The 20,932-nt window shown below is 42.1% G+C and overlaps 1 protein-coding gene across 2 annotated transcripts in view; it reads left to right on the forward strand.

Annotated features, from left to right (window-relative positions):
- Positions 1-20,932, forward strand: part of IMMP2L (inner mitochondrial membrane peptidase subunit 2) — a 476,940-nt gene that overhangs the window by 295,676 nt on the left and 160,332 nt on the right. For both annotated transcript variants that reach the window (XM_081929054.1, XM_081929053.1), the window contains exon 4: positions 3,825-3,890. In XM_081929054.1, the coding sequence (XP_081785180.1) occupies positions 3,825-3,890 (66 nt within the window). The remainder of the gene's footprint in view (positions 1-3,824; positions 3,891-20,932) is intronic.

Raw genomic sequence — 20,932 nt, forward strand, 5'->3', positions numbered from 1 at the left:
ATCTCTGTGTAATCCAGCACCCTGAGTAGAATGTGTACAGTATGTGTCATATGTGGATATATACACCTTGTGAGGTCCCAGTCAAGCTGTTATTGCTCGACTCCACTCCAAATTCATCTCAGCAGCTTGAACGCCACCACTGAATCTCAGCCGCAGGATTCCATGCACAGTCATAAGGTTGGTCAGGTACTGGAAAGATTATCATTATTAAAGTGAATGGATTGGAGGAGGAGGAGGAGGAGAAGGAGGTGGCGGCAGCAAAGAAACATATAGCAGTCCAACCCTCAAAGCTGGTGTTGTAATAAGAGACGCCATGCTGATAACAGGGTACAAAGTTGCTGTTGCTGATACATCATGATTGTCTCAGAATTCAGAGGTGCAGAAGTCATGATGCTAGATTCTTGTGCACTGTGGAAAAAAGAATGAACAACAATTGGCAGTGTTATTTATTGAGGTTTGTTATTTATTTAATTTAGATCCCCCTCTTGCTCCTGAAGGAGCCCAGGGCAGCAAGTATGTACCAACAGTTCAGGGATAGAGGCAATTATGGATTACTATTAGTTGTTGTTTTTAAATCTGTGCATCAGTTTCACAGATTTAGCATAACTCGCACCTAGAAGGCGTGTCCTGGGAGGGTCCCATTTTCAGCTCATTCATATAGCAGACTAGAGTGTAGCAGGATCATAGCAGATGGCATCATCTTAAAGGGTGAATGTTAGAAGAAATCTGGTACCAGACCCTCCTAGAAGAAATTCAGTTACCCAGAAACACAAGACGATATTCTGATTTGAAGCACTGAAAGCCATTAATGATTGTGGTGAATATTCAGTGTCTTCTTTTGAAACCAGTTTGATATATGTCATTATTAGCAGAAAAGTAATCACTTTGTCTGTGGATGTTCTTACATCAGATTGAGAATAATGGTTCTTCAAGGTCATTGTGATTATTGCTGAATTGGGGTAAATTGAACCATGAGGTCAGTAGCAACATTAAGATATGTATACACTAATGAAATGAAAGTTGTTTGGGGGAGAGCTCCGAATAACCTTTAAAACAAAGGGTACACTTAAAATTTGATGACTGTCTTCATTAGCACAAATGAACTATACATGATGTAGCTTAAAAGCAATTTTGCTGAAAGAGTGTAATTTCCAGTAAGATGAAGTGAATAAAACAAATCTGATTTCTTCCTTTTCCTTTATCTGCGCCTGTTGGTAAAACAACACGTCTTGTAGGTGGAAATAGTGGCTGCTGACACCTGGCTGTGGTGGTAAATCACACACCCAACCCCAAATTTAACACATTCCCAAGTTTCAGCTTTCTTTCACTTACCCTCTCCCCTGAAATGTGAGTGCTCAGTTCTCATATAAAATCATAGAACTGTAGAGTTGGAAGGGACCCAAAGGGCCATCTAGTGACGTAGGGTTGCCATATGTCCTCTTTTTCCAGGACACATCCTCTTTTTCATGGGTAGAGTCATAGCGATCTATAGTTAAAAGTAGAAGTCAGCAAATGTGCTCTTCAGAATATGGCAACCCTAATAGTCCAATCCTTCAATGCAGAAATCCCAGCTAACTTTTCATTCATCTCCACTGTAGGAGAAAACATGGAAATGATGGGGTCAGGTGGCCATGAAATAAAAAAAGAAAAGAAAAATCTGTGATAATTTTATGCAGTGTATGCAAGATAACCCACCGGAGCTGTAATAAGGGAGAACACAACCCACCTGCCTTTGCTGTGTTAAGTAACACCTGCAGTGGGGCAAGACACGATTGTTGTGATTCAAGCCTAAACAAATAGAATCAAACTTCTTGGTCAGTTTTATGTTGGTGGCTCATATAAACATTATTTAGTAGGATGAAATTTACTACTGTGTTGGTTAATTCATGAACTTATTTCATTGTGTGTGAGGAAACTGAATTTTTAGCATAGCCTGACCAAAGAGCGGTTTGCTCTTATAACCTCTCATCTAGATTACTATAAATGGCTTGAGGCTCAAGTATCTGATGGAACACCTTTCATTCTTTTCAACTGACCAGACCCTGGGATCTGCAGTGAGGTTCCTCCTCATTGTTTACCTGGTGGGGATGGCTTGCTGCGTAGTGGTGTGAGATAAGGCCTTCCTTAGTGGTGTAGAATTCTCTCCACTTGGAGGCACAGGTGTTTTCTGTTGGGATTCTGTTTCCAAGCCAAAACCGATCTCTACATCCTGGCCTTCAAACAATTTGTTTAGGTAGTTCCAAATTCTGTATTATGGGGTGTTTTATGTTTGCTGCTGTATTTTGTCTGTATTTCATAGAATCATAGAATTGTAGGGTTGGAAGGGATCCTGAGGGTCATTTAGTTCAACCCCGTGCAATGCAGGATTCTCAACTAGATCATATATGACAGGTGGCCATGCAAGCTCTGCTTAAAAACCTCCAAGCAATGAAAGACTCTACCACCTCTCAAGGGAGTTTGTTCCACTGTGGGGGAAACCTACTGTCAGAAAGTTCTTTCTGATCTTTAGTTGGAATTTCCTTTCTTGTAACTATCTGTTCTGTGGTTTTAAATTATTGTTGTACAGTGGTACCTCGGGTTACATACTTAATTCATTCTGGAGGTCTGTTCTTAACCTGAAACTGTTCTAAACCTGAAGCACCACTTTAGCTAATGGGGCCTCCTGCTGCTGCTGCGCCACCGGAACCCGATTTCTGTTCTCATCCTGAAACAAAGTACTTAACCTGAAGCACTATTTCTGGGTTAGTGGAGTGTGTAACCTGAAGTGTATGTAACCTGAAGCGTATGTAACCCAAGGTACCACTGTATAGCTCTCTGAGCTGCCTTGAGATCCTTCTGGATGAAGGACAATTTTGAAATTTTGAACAAATGCAAGTCATGTGTGTATGCAAACAAATGCAAATCACAACCAGAAGTTCAATTAAAGGCTCCTTGTTCCTTTAAGTCTACTTCTGGGTATGTAGGGTGGGTGGGTATGGTTTGTGGAAAATGGGCTTGCAGGCTAAATTATGACCCCTGCTGGACCTCATATGGCCTACTGGGCTGAGGATCCCCACTGCTGAGTGGGAAAGTAAACACTGGTCAAGCTTGTAAGTTGGACTAGCTTGTAACCAGGGTCTTCGAGTTAGAACCCAGGAATGTACTACAAACCACACCTGATGTTATACTGTTTTCTCCCTATTACTGCTTCTTGAATAGCTAGTGTAGTAAGCTGCTGTGTGAGCACAGCATTACTGCTTTATCTTTTCTCACTGTCAGCTCTGCGTTGATATATACATAAAGATGTAGAACTGCTGCCGCCGCCATATCATAGCTGGCCATTTCTATATGGTGTTCCTTCCAGATTGTGTTAGATTGTCTCAGTAAAAATAATATTTTACATAGGGGAGGATTGTATATGCCAGATGATTTAATTTTTATTTCATTTTTAGTTCATTTTCTGAAATAAATGACCAGCGTGAATGCTTATGCATGCTGTAACTCTGGCATTTAATGGTGAATCCTTCTTTGAATAAATGCATCCATTTTCAATCTATCCTGATCACCATTGAATATTCTGTGCATTTATTTCACACCAGCAAGAGGGTAAGTGACCCTGGCCCATTCATCTATTTCTCTGGCAGTGGTTTTCAACTACAGTGGGCTGAAATGTGAGCAACAGCAGTGACTTCACTTAGCAAGAGGATGATGACGGATGCACATCAGGCAGAATAGCAAATCATCTGATGACTTAAGCAATCCTCATTTCATAGCTGATTTTCTTTTCATTTCCTTAAAACAATGAGAACTTTGCTGATTGAATCACCTTTCCCCTCTTTTTGCAGGTCTCCAAGAAACCCGGAGCAGAAGATCATTAAACGAGTGATTGCTCTTGAAGGAGACATTATAAAGTAAGTATGGTATGCCATTGTCTCTGACTCCCTATAAGAATATAATACTTTTTCAGTAGAATTTGAGGTGGTAACCCAGGCAACTGATATCCTGTCATTTTGGAGCTGTATATTATTAACAGGGGTATCAATGCTATATCTTTTTTTTAATGAGCCACCCATTAAAGACCTCAACTTTTCAGAAAGCATTTCAAGTAGATATATTTATCCCAGTCTGTGTCTGCATTGGATTTTAATTGGATATATATATGGAATTGTTTGCATATATGAAATTGTGTTTATTCATTTATGCTTTTACTCTGAATTCACTTTGAGATATTATGTAGGAAGTTACTCATAAATGGAATCAAACAAACAAATAGTCCCAAAACCTCTGGACTTGTACCCAGTTGGGGAAGGTTGACTTAGAGAATGAATCATTAACAAAGTTGTCATTGATGCTATAAATCCGTGCATTTTGCAATAATTCAGTTCTAAAAATTATTAAGTTCAATTCTTCTTGAATTGATTCAGTGCTGTTTGGGTTTTCGTTATTAACTGATACATTCATAAACCCAAACAGTACTGAATAGTATTTTAAGGAAGAGATTTAACAACTTGCATGCATGTTTGTAGCTTCAAATTATTGCATGTGTTGGATTTTGGATATCTTTAATCTGATAAACATAGAAACATTTGCAATTACAATGTGATGAGGAACATGAATGCCTTTAATTAACAGCTAGTGTGTGCAGTTGGCCACCTCTGCAGTGAAACTTAGGTGGGAATGGAATTGCTGTCCATGACTCAGGATGTTGCAAGCACATAGCACATAGTGTTGGCTGCTGATGTGACTAAGGGCAGCTAACCAGTCAGCTAGTGGGCACACAGTAATAAGTGATATGGCCATGCCTCCAGCATTGCATCTCTATGGTTACCTGAAAGGTTGTAAATATCCTTCTCTCTGTGATTCTTATTTTTGTGTGTGTTAGCAATTCTACTAGCAAACTGTGACAATGACCACCAGTGGCCTTGAAGTGGATTGTCTAACTCTATTTAGTCACCTCCTGTCAGAACACCATTAGCATGCCTTATCTGAATGGATTATTTGAAAGTAGCTTTATCAATTATATGTTGAAAGCACATGGCATTTTTAAAAAACAGACTTTTAATGTCATTAACAAAAATTAGGTTAGTTTGCTTTTTCATATTTGCTGAGCACTACAGATAAAGTAAGTAACCACATCAAGAAAGTCATTAGTTCCAAATAAAGCGTGTCTTGTAATTTTATGGTTTATGTATCAGTTATGATGATGATTTTAGGCCATATGTTAAGGGTGAGTTGGCAAAATCATATTCTGCCATTTTAATGAGAAATTGGGGGCAATAGGTTCTAAAGCTTATAGTTAGAAATGGTTCAATGGACTGCATGAAACTTGACAGTGTAGGAGAAGTAAGTTTGAGGATGGTCCATACCAAATTGGCAGTAGGAAGGATTATTATTTTGAACAAGTTACATGTTTGACGAGAGACTTCCACAAGTTGACAGGAGCTGTGTTTCTACCATAGAGCTTTGGGGAGCAGATTTCATCCATTTTTAACTGCATATTTTGGGAAATATTAAGAGGAACAAATAATATGTGCCATTGCCCATGTGTTGTGTAACAAAAAGCCATTTTTGTGGTCAGTCACTTTTGGATTCATTAGGGCAGTGGTTTTAAACTAGGGTGCTGTGGCACCCTGGGGTGCCTTGAAAAATGGTCAGGGGTGTTGCAGGCAACACTGCCCTCCATCCCTCTTTCCTTCGCTCCCTCTTCTGATGCCCTCTCACATCTCTGCCTCCCAAAGGCTTTGCACAGCTAAGCTCCCCAGGCAAATGGTGTCTCTGGAGCTGGCCAGGGGGCGCTTCCCATGACCCTGTGGGGCAGTGTGAGGAGGAACCTCGTTTTGGGGCAGGGGGAAGCTCAGATACCAGGGGTGGCAGCTGTGGCTGCCCGGAGGATTCCCAGGGAGAGGGGAGAGGAGTGGAGGCTGAGGGAACACTGCACAAGGGGGGGTGCTCAAAAAGGGCTGAGGGGCTGCCAGCTCTGCAAGCAAGGGGAGACATACTTTCGTCTTCTTTCTTCTTCAGCGATTGTTATGTACTGAAGTTCTCACCCTGGGCCAGCAGGGGGATACTGTAGATAGTTTTCACTCAGGTCCACATATGAAAATAAGGAATTGAAAGTGACGTTCAGTGATTGGATAGTTACAGAAAGTTGTTACTGTTGCTTTGTAGTGGAGCTCTATATAAGCAGGTTGGCTGAACCCTTCAGTTCAGTTCTGTTCTGGGCCTGTGAATAAACAAGAGCTGTTTGAAAAAATCACTGTGTTGTCTGATATCTTCACCCACAACTTAACAGCGATCACTCGTAGCTGAGTAAGATTGTCTTCCACAGTTTTAACAATGAGTCCGTAAGTGACTGTGGAGGCCAATTCTGGATCCACACATCCTTCCACAGTGGGGACATTGGTTCCCGGGCGGGAGCTGATCACGGTGTGGATTTGCCAAGCGTGCCTTCCTCTTAGCACGTTTCTCCCTTGCGTCCTGAGTTTGAGAGTCTTCAAAGCCCATGACACCTTTGGTAAAGGCTGTTCTCCAACTGGAGCGCTCGCAGGCCACAGAGGTGCCACAGAAAGAATGTAGTTGGTGAAGGGAGCTGTGGACCCCAAAAGGTTGAAAACCTCTGCATTAAGGTGAGACACCTGGAAATGCTTGGTAGGGACCCCCTGTGAGAGAATGTCAAATGCATCAAGAAAGAGGATGAGTGGAATGTTGAGCATCAGGCAAAGAGGGCTGGTTGGGAAATGGCACTTCATAGTTAGAGGGATGGTTTGAGGAACATAAAATGGCACCATCAGTAAAAATGCTAAGAGAGAGGGCAGGAAAAGCTAAATCACAGTGTGCTTTGTCAACACTGAACGCTGACTGACAGTTGGGGGTGGGCAAGAATGGAAAACTACAAGGGAAGGTAATAGAACGGAGTGTTCTGAACAAGAACACTTGGACTACAATGTTTGGTTTCAGATCCAACTTGTAATACTTCACAAATGTTCTAGCACTTCTTAAGAACCTTTTCCCAAGCTACAGCTTCTGTTACATGGTGACCCAGGTAACAGGTAACCTGCGGGTGTTCTGATACACACACAATTCTTTGCAGACAGGGAGTATCCCAGTTTTATGTACAGTGGTACCTCTGGATACGAACAGGATCCGTTCCAAAGCCCCGTTCGCATCAAGAAGCAAACGTATCTAGTGACGGCACGTCTGCGCACGCACGCGTCACTTTTTGCCGTTTCTGCACATGCGCATGACGTCATTTTGAGCATCTGCGCATGCGCAAGCGGCGAAACCCGGAAGTAACGCACTCCGTTACTTCTGGGTTGCCGCGGAGCGCAACTCGAACGCGCTCAACCTGAAGTGCATTCAACCCGAGGTATGACTGTATTAGTCAGTGGCTGTTTTGGGTGCTTCTATACTGGGCATATTATAATTGCCCAATCAAGTGTAAACGAAAATAAAATCATATACATACCAGCTCGAATCTAGACCCGGCAATCTAAGTGAAGCTATTAGGGGGGTGCCTTTTAGATCACTGCAGGGGAGTGGCTTCACATCACACAGTTCCCCCCTGAGCAGGTGGTCTAATCAATTCTCCCTTAGGAACTTCTTTGAACAAGCAGAAACGAATGGTTAGCCAGATGCAGGGCAAAATGAGTAGCAATGCAATCAAGTTTCCCTATATACAGCAATTGTCGCAGTGGAAAAAACCAACAAAAACCGTAAAACTTAATTTGCTTTGCACAGTACTTTGACTAGGAAATCATTAAAGAAATGATACGAATGCAATCTGCTTAACTGATAGTTCTTTGGGGGGGCTTAAAATGTCAATTCTGTATAATGTATTAAAAGTAAATGTTGGCACTAGAAAACCTATTGAATCAGTAGAAATTAAATATTGTTGAAGCCCATTTATTCCACATGTGCAACCGAAGGCACAATAATCTATAGTACTGTATCACAAATGCCTGAGTCATTATATGCATGGTGGCAGAACAAAAAAAGTATTATTCTTAAGTGTGAATATGGAGTTTTATTAGCAAAGCTTGTTTTTAAACATGTAAGTAGTCTGCTTTAAACAAATGTATTCATTATTCAGATAAGATCTGTATCTTGCCCACCCTTCCAAGGAAGTCAGGCTGGAATTTTAGTCTTATAGTAATCCTGGTTGGTAGCTCACATGTTTCTAAACAAAATATAGTAGATTCCACACCTAAGGTTTGTGCACTCCTACAGTAAATTGTGTTAGTTTGAGAGAGTCATTGAGATTCTGAAATCTTCTGTGGTAAGTATGCATTCAACACTTACACTTTGTTCATTTGAAACAACAACAGTTTCTTGGAGTCCACTATAAAATAACAATTAAAACAAGTTTCTGAGTGGTTCACGCTAAAGCAAGACTAATGAGCCTTTTTTGATGTTCATCCATATGAGGTTAAGCAAGAATGAAAATTACTGTTATCTTTTCCATTGTTACGGAAGTTAACACTTGGTACTGGCAAAATAATTTGTGATGAAGCCGCAATAGATTTTGTACAGGATAGGTAGCTAGTCATTATATTTGGGCTTCAGCATCAGTGACAACACTTCCTCCGTTTTAGTATTTGAAAAGTCATTGCCTGATCAAGTAAGTTCCAGTCCCTTACCATTATGCTCTGAACTACTAATATGCCACTGAGATGGGATAAGTTTTCCACTGAAACTGTATAACTGCGGACAGGATCATCTAAGTCAGAGGAAGATGGCATGAACTATTTCCTTTTAGCCATAATCCCAACAATGCTTCTTTGGAGTGTGTGTGCATGTGTTAGATTTGAACTACGGTACTTTGTCCAGATCTCTGTTAACAGTGATACTTTTTAACCTTCAGTATCAAACCGGGGACCAGCTTTCTTCAGGTAGTCATTGGAGTGGCAGAGTGTGTACAAGGGGAAGATTAGGCTATGATCAACAGCAGGAGATATAGCAATATGATGATGGTAATAATGGTTTGGATCCAAAGGTGCATGTCAAGGAGTTGACAACAAGCCAGGTCATCCATAGGGCAGGCACACACACAGGAGACACAGAATGCAATTTGGCTCTTTATTAACAGAAAATAACAACACAGAGTCCTCTGGTTTGTACTAATCTAGCTGAGACGTTGCTGAAACTGACCACTAGCCCAGCCCTTCCTCTCCAGCTTTTCACTCTGCATCCCTCCAAGCAGATGAAGGCTGCATTGAGGGGGTGAGCTCCTCCTCTGGGCCTCTCTGGCCCATTGCTCAGCAACATGCTGGACTCTTCTAGAGCAGGGTGTCAGAGGAAGAGAATCAGCAGGGACTGGGACTGTCTGTGCTCACGCTGTGACTCTTAACTCTGTCCTGAAAGACCTTCCTTCTCCTGGCACCCCCCCCCCCGATCACTCAATCCCTCTGCTTCTAGTACCTCTCAGCTTGTCTCTTCTGCAGACTGCAATTCAGTGTCCCACCACCAGGATCCAGGATCTAAGTCATCATCTTCTGAGCCCCTCCCCAAGGGGCTGTTGGGTGGGTAGATCCCACCATTCTTCCTCATCCCTGACAGCACAGCTGTCTCATGCAAGGCACCCAATTGCCTGAGTAGACGGGTGGAGGGCGGGGAGATCACAGGGGAGATCTGCAGAGAAAATGGGGAGGTGGGATATCCTTGCTTTGTGATGGAAGCCCATTCTGTTCCTCAGCAGGCTTCAGCCCAGTATACCTGAAGGACTGTCTCCACCCCTATCGTTCAGCCCGGACACTGAGGTCCAGCTCCGAGGGCCTTCTGGCGGTTCCCTCATTGCGAGAAGTGAGGTTACAGGGAACTAGGCAGAGGGCCTTCTTGGTAGTGGTGCCCTCCCTGTGGAATGCCTTCCCATCAGATGTCAAGGAAATAAACAACTATCTGACTTTTAGAAGACATCTGAAGGCAGCCCTGTTTAGGGAAGTTTTTAATGTTTGAAGTCTTCTTCCATTTTTAATGTTCTGTTGAACATTAGAGTGGCTGGGGAAACCCAGCCAGATGGGCGGGGTAGAAATATAGAAATAAAGAAATAAAAATTATTATTATTTTATTATAACAGAAGTTAGGATTCAAGCCAATTCAAAACAATATATTGGTGCAGGCAAGCTTGCATCTTCCCTGCTTTCCACATCTCACCTATAGTTGTCCACGTCAGAATATACACTACTGCTATTGAATGTAAGGTAAACGAAAAATGGATCTTTCACAGAAGGGTTTACATCATTGAGAGCCAGCTGAATGAAGCTCTTGAGTTAGTACTAATCCAGATGGTACTAAGGCAGCAATAGTAAAAGATTTGGAGAGCAAGTCAACATGCCAACTTGGCATGCAGAATATATTGTGTGTACGTCTTATTTAATATGTATGTATTTTATTTAACCAGAGGCAGATTTAGGGGAATACAACCAGTTCTCTGAGAGGGTGCCACAGGGGGCACCACAACAATGAAGTAAAATGGAAAGTGAGAAGCAGAGGGTACTGAATTTTGATGTCACATAGGGCGCTACTGAACTTTGAAAGCCTGAGGTCTGCCACTGATTAAGCATCTATGAGGTCAAGGGCATGACATTTTTGGTGGTTTCCCATCAAAGGTCAATTTCTCTCTCTTGGAGACTTGTCATGACCCAAATCTGAGTACAGTGGTTCCTCGGGTTAAGAACTTAATTCGTTCTGGATATTTGTTCTTAACTTGAAACTGTTCTTAACCTGAGGTACCACTTTAGCTAATGGGGCCTCACTCTGCCGCCGCATGATTTCTGTTCTCATCCTGAAACAAAGTTCTTAACACGAGGTACTATTTCTGGGTTAGCAGAGTCTGTAACCTGAAGCTTCTGTAACCTGAAGCATCTGTAACCCGAGGTACCACTGTATCTTCTGGAAATGCTGTTTGAAAAATATTTTAAAAGCAGTTTGAGATGGCTAAGGATATGGTTTTATTACGCTGAAGTTTGAACATTTGTAAGATTTTATATTCAACATAATGGTTGTTTTTTTATAGAAAAGTTTTGCATGGTTACTTTTCTAAGCCTTGGAGATAGGGCAGGCTTCTAATATAAAGCGAAACAAGCAATCTTGACGTTCAGTTTTGTCCTAAGCAGCATTTCTGGTGAGTAGGTTTCAATTTTGCATATAGTGAAAAATAAATTACTGCTAAATCTTTCCTTATAACACAAAGGGCAAGTGATACATGCTGAAACAGATTTTAATGGAAGTTTCTATAATTGAAAACCAAAGCGCAGTGACCTACTATTAGAGGCTAATAAGTGATAGGATTTTTCAAAGGATGGAATATATTGGCGAATGAGGCAATCAATGTACAGATTAGACATAGGTATATGCTAAAAGAAAAGGTGACCTTTTATGAATTTTAGAAAATAGCTTTGCCGTGTGAGGGAGTTAATCAGAATTTCATCACTTACGAAACCATCTTTTCAGGTCAGAAGGAAAATACCAGCAAAACTCCAGAACTGGAATGCAACTTGTAATGGGATTGGGTAGAAAGGGGGATCTTAATTTTGGGATCTTATGATCCACACCTTCAACGTGCTGCCAATGTAATATTGAGACAGGACAAGCATGTAAAAGGGGGTGGTATTTAGGATCTGAAGTGATAAAAATCAGTCTAGTGTTTCTAAACCTTCCACAGTTGTTAAAACTTTAATTAAACAGGTTTACAAGGAAAGGAAGAGAGACTAAGTTCATAAACGAGACAGCTATGCTTTGTAAATGAAGAAGAAAGCTAATTAAAGCGAGCATAGCAGCGTAATATTAATTTTTAAAAGCACTTCTAGCATATTTGTAGTAAATCTTGCCATGGCTACTACATATTTCCTAATGAGTTATTCTACAATTTTAACTTCAGCATATTTGCTGCCAAGTTTTCCCCAGCTAGGTAAGAAAATTGTATCCTTAGGCATTATGCTAATATTTATTTCAGCACAATTAACTCTTTGAGCCCTTTGACAAAAGGGAAAGCACAATGCTAAGATGTGGAAATAAGTTTGAGAAATAGAATTCACCAGCTTCTGATAAGAGTGGAATTTGAGGGCACCGCACTGTTCTCTATAGATTGATGTGTGATGTTTCAGTGTTAGGTACAAGGCTATGAGCCAAACTATGTTTTAAATTTAATGTGTAGCATTCAGTTATGTCTCTGTTGTTGTTTTTCTTTTCTTTTTCTTTTAATTGCAGGTACAAGAGGGGCCAATTTGTATCAGGATCACAGTGCAATGAGAGGGGAGATTTGCCTCTTCTCTTCCTGGTTGCCATAGGAATAAATATTCCTGCCTCCCACATGGTGCCAATTGGAACTTTCTTATTTACTCCCGGTTTTTTTTGGGGGGGGGTTATTGGGGGTGGGTGGGTTTGTAGCTGGTGAGAGAAGGGATAATCCTCCCCTCTCTGCACACTGTGATCTTTGTATAATCTCTGTTTGCCCAAGTCGAAATGCAAAGCAATTTTCTCCTAGTTATGTAGCCTCTGCAGATTCTGTCAGCATAATTCCAGCAGCTTGTTTCTGACAGAGAGAAAAGAAGAAGGAAACGAACCAATTACAAGCAGAAAAGTAGATACAGAGTCTCAGAAGTGCCTGTTTGAGGCTTCTATCTCTGTTTTTATCCGTTCTTTCTAACAGAGGCCATCTTTTGAATTGACACAAATTGGGCTCTGCCCACTAAGCCACTTGCATGCTGAGACTTAACTTCCCTTCCTCACAGTGAGGATTTAAGAGTTTCCCTTACACACACACACACACCTTCCTTGGTCAGTCATTTTGCCGCTGAAAACATAAGGCTCTGACGGAACATTTGCTGTTCCCTTTGGTAAGGAACATGTTAAAGAGGCATTCGCCTGAGCCTCAGCAAGAGAAACATGAAGAAGGTGCTGAAAGAGAGTCTGCAATGGAATTAAGAGTCATGTTGTAGGCTTGGGTGCCATGCTAGCTCTCCCCAGTGCTATTTTTCTAGGAAAAGAGGTGCCGGAACTCACCATGAACGCCTCTCTTGTTCTTTTATAATGGCAGTGGTGCCCAGCTGAGATGTGCCAGTGCTGGAACTGAGTTCTGGCTGGGGGTGAGCAAGCCCTGGCTTTCCCTGTTCTAACATCCCCACCAAGAAACAAAATCCTGGGAGGGGATGTGCAAACTGGGTCACCCTCCCCATGGCTTCCATTTGGGGCTGAAGTAAACATGTTTCAGTGACACACACAGAGGCATGGGGCTCTCTGCTCCATGTTACTCAGTTTAGGTCTGGGAACACCAGGAGGTGAGCCTAGGAAGATCCCTGCTGGTCAGATCCAAGGTTCAGCATTGTGTTTCCTGTTAAATAGTGGGTAGACATAGTAGACGACGCAGCGATTTCTCCAAAGCAGCTCTTTATTTGTAAGCTGGAACAGAACTGAACAGTAAACAGCTCAGCCGACCTGCTTTTATAGGTTTTCCAATGTTGGCTGTCAACATTGTAGCAACAACAACCCAGGGTTTCCCCCCTAAAGTAACTGACGTGGACCTGAGTGAAAACTATATACACGATATTCCTGGTGGCCAGGGTGAGAACTTCAATGCATAACATTTCCCACAGTCGCCAGGCAGAAGCCCGCAAGCAAGACATAGAGTCAAGAGTTCTCTTCTGTTGTTTCTCCCCAGCAACTCTTCTTCAGAGGCCTACCATCCTCTGAAACCTTGAGGTTGCATATAACCACCACAATTAGTAGCCATTGCTAGACTTTCCCCTTAAGTTTAAGAATGCGGAACAAAATTAAGTTCTTACTTTGGACTTAACAATCTGTCCAAAGCAAGAGAGGTTTTGCTGTTCAGAATGTGGACTTGTTCCAGTGGCATATATCTCCTTATCCAGCAAAGTCAGTATCATTTGAAAGAAGAGAAACCTGTCCCAGCACTATAGTCTTTGAAGTAAGTGGCAGATATCGAGCATCTTTAAGTTTCTTTGGACTGAAAGGGCAACATTTGTCAAGTCGGTTTTCTGTTTCTTGAGGAGACGAAGCTTTTGAGTTTAAGGAAGTGCAAATGTCAAGAGTTAAGAACGGGAACAAAGAAGGTTTGCACCAAAATCAAAGATTCTGTCACAACCTGAAGAGACTTTGCAGTTTACAGTGATTAATGTGGGTTGTGCTTCTGTTAAATAGATGTTGAGTGAACAGTGCCCCTCTCTAGAGCCGTTTACTTAAATCATTCAGTGAAGGCAAGGACTCCTGACTCTTTGTGTGGTAAATGGTTCTAAATATTACAGTCAAGGCCAGAATTACTCATCATGTAGAAGTTATTTTTAGTATAGTCCTGTGGTGAAGGAATGTGTGCACAGCATTTTTTCCCCAATGTCATTACCTTACATTTTTTATGTTAACTTACAATTTATTGTGTTTTCTGTGCTTTTTTTTTTTTTTTAACAATGCTGAGCTGAAAATTTCCTCTGCCCTCCATACAACCGCCATCAGCTAGTGAGAAAAGAATTTGCATTTGAAGATTATCAAACGGGAGGGAAATAATTTTGGTGAAATCCTCATGGGTTGGGTCTGCATCAGGGATTGACTGAATTTTGAGGCATCTGAGGAGTATCTGTGAGCGTTCTCTCTTTCCTCCACAAGTCACCTCTGCAGTGGCCTTCACCCCGTGGCCTTCTTGGGTGTCCATGCTTCAATTAAACTGCAGGGAAAGACATGATAAGGTGACTCCTTCCATGGGGTATTTTCAGATCAGGAAATCAAAGTGCTGGAGGAATGTTTACTGGAAAGGAAAATGTCCGTATTACACTTAGCCACCTCTGCACCCACCAAAATTCTAATGAAGTTCTCAAGCACCCTGATATGGAGGCAGAAAAATGGAAGCTTCTTTTGTAGGAGAAGAAAACGTATTGAGAAACTGAAGGACAGATTTCAGTGCAGCGCTAATCTTTACTGCATTCGATTCTGGCACAGCGCTATATTTTTACTGTATTTTTTCTCTGTAATACAGAATATATGCTCTGTGGATAACCGGAGACTAGTAATCAGTAGCCATACAAGTAAAAAATAAATAAAAATCATTTGCATTGATATAGGTTTATATTTGAATGGAATGGAACAGGAAATTGATCTTTCTTTGCATCCTACTTGTTTCTGTCTTTTTGCGCAGTAAAGCATTGCTTACCAGACCGGGGACCAATTGTGCATTTAGACAAACAAAGCATGACAATGTATGTTGTGAGAGACCATAGATTTGTTATAAAGAATGAAACAGGAATGATAGCCATAGCTGAATCACTGTTCATTTAATTACACAGAAGGTAACTATGTCACACATTTTACAGCAGTTGACATTTTAAGTACATCTATAAAGCACATATTGAGTCTATAAAACATGTTTAAATACCCTTACCTCAATCCAGCGGCTCTTGTGCAAACATGAGGCCAGTGTCAGAAAATGTTCAATGCCCACGAAACATTTCTTGCTTCTGCAATATTTCTGTATGCAAATCAGAACAATGAACAATTCTGGAACATGGCCATTGATTCCAGTCTCAAGAAAACTGCAGGACTTCTTTGTGCATCCCATACATTTCTTTCCCTTTCCTCCCCTTTTACTTCTCTGCTCTATATCTCAAGCTGCCTTTGAAACTGCATGAGAAAGAACCTCTGTTATAGTTTGTGTTGTGTTACTTCTAGGCACCTAAAGGGACTTGCTGGATTGCACTCGCTGCCTTTCATTGTGAGGACAATTACAGCAGTGGTGGTCAACTACTGATGAATTTAGGCTCTCTTTTTAGATTAAACAAAATACAGATTGGGAAGCAGGCTTGCTTCAGAGCAAAGAGAAAGCAAATGTAGCTGATGTGACATTCTCAAGTACCTAGAGTTCTTTATCTGACAGGTTGGCAATATTTCAAATTTGTAAGCAAATTTGAACAATGTATTTATTTATTTGCATTTTAGGATTGCTACGTTTGGCAATCATATTACTGTTCCCAGCAAGCTGAAAATAGGATTTGTGTCCCTTATTTGAATTAAATGTTTTCACTTACTCTCAAAATGACTTCCCCCACCCCCACTGCTGAAAATTATGTTTGGAAGTCATCTTAAATATAACATAGCCTCTTCGCTTTAGCCTCTGTTCAAATATTAAGAGTTATCAGTGAAGAAAACCTTAGATTCACCCTGACATTATTCCTTATAATTGAATTTATTGCTAATGATGTGGTCCTCCAAACAGCTTGCTTCCCCACATTTTGTGCTTCTGCCATTATGATAAACAATTAGACATGCATGCAGCCATTCACGTTGTCACATCTAACCTTTCCTCCATTCCTGAAACACAGAGCAGATAGCAAGCAGGGTAAATAAATCTATCTGGCCACACCCAGAAATCAAAACCCTTCCTGATCAAAAGCCCTGGACAAATAAAAATGTATTTGCCTTAGTTTGTCTATTCCAAGTATCATCTGGGATGGAGTTCCATAAATGGGGTGCCACCACAAAGAAGCCCATCCTAACCTCTGCTGATCGTAATGTGTAGAGTAATTGGTAATGGGGAAGACCAACCCACAGAACCTCCCTTTTGTTAGGATTCATCTCCAACTTATTGACCATCATCCAGTCCATTGCTGGCTCCAGACACTGATTCAGCCCTTGCACATCCTAGCCTTATTCAGATGGAATGGAGAAATAAAGATGGGAGTCATCTGTAGGTTGATGGCACCACAACCTAAGACTCCAAATGACCCCCAGTTGTTTCATATATGTCTTAAATAGCATTAACATTGAACGTGTTAATTTTAGTGTTTGGTATGAGTAATTAATTAAAGGACGTGGGTGGCGCTGTAGGTTAAACCACAGAGCCTAGGACTTGCTGATCGAAGGTCGGCGGTTCGAATCCCCACGACGGGGTGAGCTCCCGTTGCTCAGTCCCAGCTCCTGCCAACCTAGCAGTTCAAAAGCACCTCAAAGTGCAAATAGATAAATAGGTACCGCTCTGATGGGAAGGTAAACAGTGTTTCTGTGCGCTGTTCTGGTTCACCAGAAGTGGATTAGTCATGCTGGCCACATGATCCGGAAGCTGTACGCCGGCTCCCTCGGCTAATAAAGCCAGATGAGCGCCACAACCCCAGAGTCGGTCACGACTGGACTTAATGGTCAGGGGTCCCTTTACCTTTACCTTATGAGTAATTAAATCCAACAGCTCTCCTTTTTTATAGGAATTAGCACAGCTGCATTCATTCCAATAAAGCCAAACTAATTTTTATTCCCAAAAGATTCCTAGCAATCAGTAGCCTTCTTTGGGTGTCTACTGCCAGACATGTGAAGGGGCCCATGGAAACACACAGGCTAGCTCTGCCTCTTTGATAATGCAATGGGCACCAGCAGTGCTCCTGAGACAACACACAATTAAGTCTGAAAGGGCATTATTTACTGCACAAAAAGTTTCCAATGTTAGGATGAGAATCCTGCCAGAAAGCATTCTTGTCCTTGTGTCGAAAATGCTTCGTGCGATTAAGGTGGCCCCTTCAGACCTAACCAAAGGCACGTCCATTTAAAATTGTTTCCATTGCATGCAACATCATTCAGGAGGCAGAGCTAGATCAAAACATTCTCATAGTTCCTTTTGCAAGTTTGGCAGGAAATGTCTGAAGAGGACTCAGGTTATCAAGTCAACTGTTGACATTGTCACATAGGATAGCAGAGATTTGCAGAATAAACTCTGGTACTCTTGTCCATTTGAAACTTGCCCCTAGCGAATATAACAAGGCTCTCTATGCAATAGAAAGTTTCAATTAATTTCTATTTACTTTAAGGTAAGATGCAATGACTGCTTCAGTTAGTGATCTGCATTGATGGAATGCATTGGCTAACAATGAAGATTAAGCCAGTAATGATGTAGCTGTCCCAAAATCGCATTTCTTTTTCATAACACACACTTCTTTTCCATTTAGTGCTTTTTATTAGCCTTGATCAGCTCGGGTCTTCCAAGTTCACAGCAAGCCCCTGTTCATCTGTGCTTGTGATACCTACAAAACCCCATTCTCTAAACAAATGCCTTGTGTGCCAGTAGTTTCTGGCATGACTATTTAAAAGTCAAGGCATATATAAAAATATATATAAAAATCAGTCACCACCTCTATGATTTAGGAGGGCTAAAAATGGAGCATAGCTATGAAGAGCTCTAGGGAGCACCACAAGCCCAGTAGATAGGAATCATTTGCACATTTCCTAATATGGAAATGAATGGATAGCAATCCCTGAACAGCTTTGTTCTCACCTCATTTGAGTTGGTGAGGTATTACAGCCCATTGCTCAGTGCCAATCACCTTGAGGATAATTCCCATGCCTTTCATAACTTTGCATTTCGTTGCCACTTCTACTGAAGCTTTGGTCCCTGGAGGCTAAAATGCAGAGAGATTCCCTAGAAGCTAAAGCAGATAGAAGTGTTGTAAAACTTTGGGGTCCCTCCCCGTCCTTGTGATTGAGCATGTGACAATGCAGTTGTTCCTTAGATCTGAACAGTTAAAATACCCATATCACAATTCATTTGGTAATAATGAAAGTCCAAAGTAATTAGGAAAACAAGTAGATCATTTTGTAGTGATAAGAAAGTACAAGAACGCTGTATCTTGAGTTGTATCAGCTTCACAGTGCAGAATTATTCATATGTAAATGTATCAAAGCACTTAACATTTCAATTACAAGTGAAGATAGTAATGATTTTTGACATCTTATAATTAGCTTTAAATATCAAATAAGAATCCACTCATGAGAGAGAGAGGCTGGAGTTTTTCTCCCTTTTTTTCTTTCTTTGTCCCTTGGGGTAAATACCCTCACATTTTTCTTGTCTGCAGGTGTAATCAAAATGAGAGGAGCTCAAATGAGTCCCAGCTTGCCTTTTCTTACCTGTGGAAGACAGGAACTATTTTCCCCCTCCTCGCTTACCACAAACTTCTTCTTTTATTATATCCTTCTGGACACTAACAGCCCTACACGATATGTTGGAATCTGATGTGTATACCTTTCCACAAAAACATGAATAACAGTGGTGTAAGTCCATGGTCATCCTTGAAGCAGTGATTGAAGCCAGGGCCGACCCTATCATTAGGCGAAATGAGGCAGCAGATCCTGGGGCAGTGGTGGCCAGCAGCATCATCCTCCATGGCTGTTCCTCTTAAGGCCCCCTGGTCGTTCCCCTCTCTTGGAGGACTGTGGTTTGTATGCTACATGGTATTTCCTTGATTGCTGTTTCAGATGGAGGACAGCAGTTAGGGGGCAGGAGGGCCATGGCCACAGATGCAAAATTCTGAGGGGGCTCAATGAGGCATGCCTATGCAGGTGCCGGCTTCTGTGGGTATCCCCACCACGGCAAAGGCAGCAGAGCTGCCTGCTCGGGGGTTGCTGCTGCAGCTGCCCTGATGAGCCCCTTCCTTCCTGCCCGCTGCTAGGAGTCTCTGGGCCCTAGAGCCAGGCCTTAGCTTGCCGCTGTGTCACCAGCAGAGGCCGACAACTTCAATGGTGCCATGCAGGTCAGTGGAGGGCTCTGTCCACCTTCATTGCGCTCCTGAGGGCACATTCTGGAGGCTGTGATACCCTTCCTTCTCCAGGCTGAGCTGGCCTGTGCAGAGGCCGGTAAATGGCCGCCCAGCCATAACTCATTTGCTCAGCACGTCACGCTCTGGGAGCAGCCCAGACCTACGATGTGTGGGCACAGATGGAGGGAGGTGGGCAACCACAGCATAGCCTGGTGTGTCACGGCTAAAAATTGGCCGCTGTTTCTTTAATGCTTAAAAAAGCTGAGTCAGCATGAGCCAGCGGCCTGCACTGGGTTGTATATATAGAGTGAGAAATGTTAGTTTGGTGTTGCGTGGGTTTGTTAGTGAAAGCTCGTAGTGTTGATGTGTGTACAGTTGGTCAGTCGCTTTTGCAGAAAGACTTTTAATAATAAAAGCAGAAAGTACTCTGCAAAGATACTCTTCTCGTGGACTCTTTTATGCCGACAAGGGTCCAAGGACCAGGCTGAGACAACAAAGGGAGGTCAGAACCTTTTTTTTACAAACACTGACATGGTGCTCCTCTCCGTGGGTGTCTGGGAGATTCACCCACTAAGGGCCATGGCAGCCAGTCGAGCTCCTGCTCCCCACTCCCCGTGGGTAGCCAGGTGGTGCAGCACAGCCCCTCTTGACTCTTGGTGGTGGGTGGATCACTCCAGTGGTGTCAGCAGTTTGCCCACCTTGGGCACTGGCAACCCACGCTATGCCACTGGAGGATACTATCCCATCCCTAGCGTTTTGTCCGTTTTTAAAACAAATTTTGTAATGTTATAATGCAGAAAGAAGTAATATTGAACTGAGATTCACTCAGCTTCTGAATGTGGAGTTGAGATGGGTCCCATCTTGTCCTTTGCCTCTGGCAGAAACATGTGTCCGGCTCACTCCGGTTTAAGTGCATCCTGCGGGACAGTTTTGCTCCCTCCCCACACACTACAGCTTGTGTAGTGAGCTGCTCCTGTGGGTTGAAGGACCGTGTGTGTTGAGACATGGGGAGCTGTAGCAGGATGGGGATGAGCAGTTCAGTGGAGCTGACTTTGCACAAGAGTTCTCTGAATCCAAGTTTATGTGTAGTAAGGAATGTCCTAGGAAAACAATCCATGTATACCCAGGGGCTGCTGTGCACACAACAGGAGCCCTATAATGTGACATTATTATAATGAGAAAAGGAGCAAGAGCTTGCTTTTTTTTTGATCATTTTTCTAATTGCATGCTACAATGAACGGAATTTATTGTAGAGTAAAATCAAAGAAGAATTACAAACTGGTCTGGCCTGTTTGAGGCAGAAATATTTAGATTAAGCTGCTGCAGTTTCAAATACGGTTACAATCAGCTGTGTGCTACTTTTTATCAATCTGTTATTGAATAATTTGTCATTAATGATGAGTGGTTCATTGTCATAAGCAAAATTTAATATAAAGTTG

Source organism: Podarcis melisellensis, assembly GCF_964234715.1.
Source record: "Podarcis melisellensis genome assembly, chromosome: 10".
Taxonomy (NCBI): domain Eukaryota; kingdom Metazoa; phylum Chordata; class Lepidosauria; order Squamata; family Lacertidae; genus Podarcis; species Podarcis melisellensis.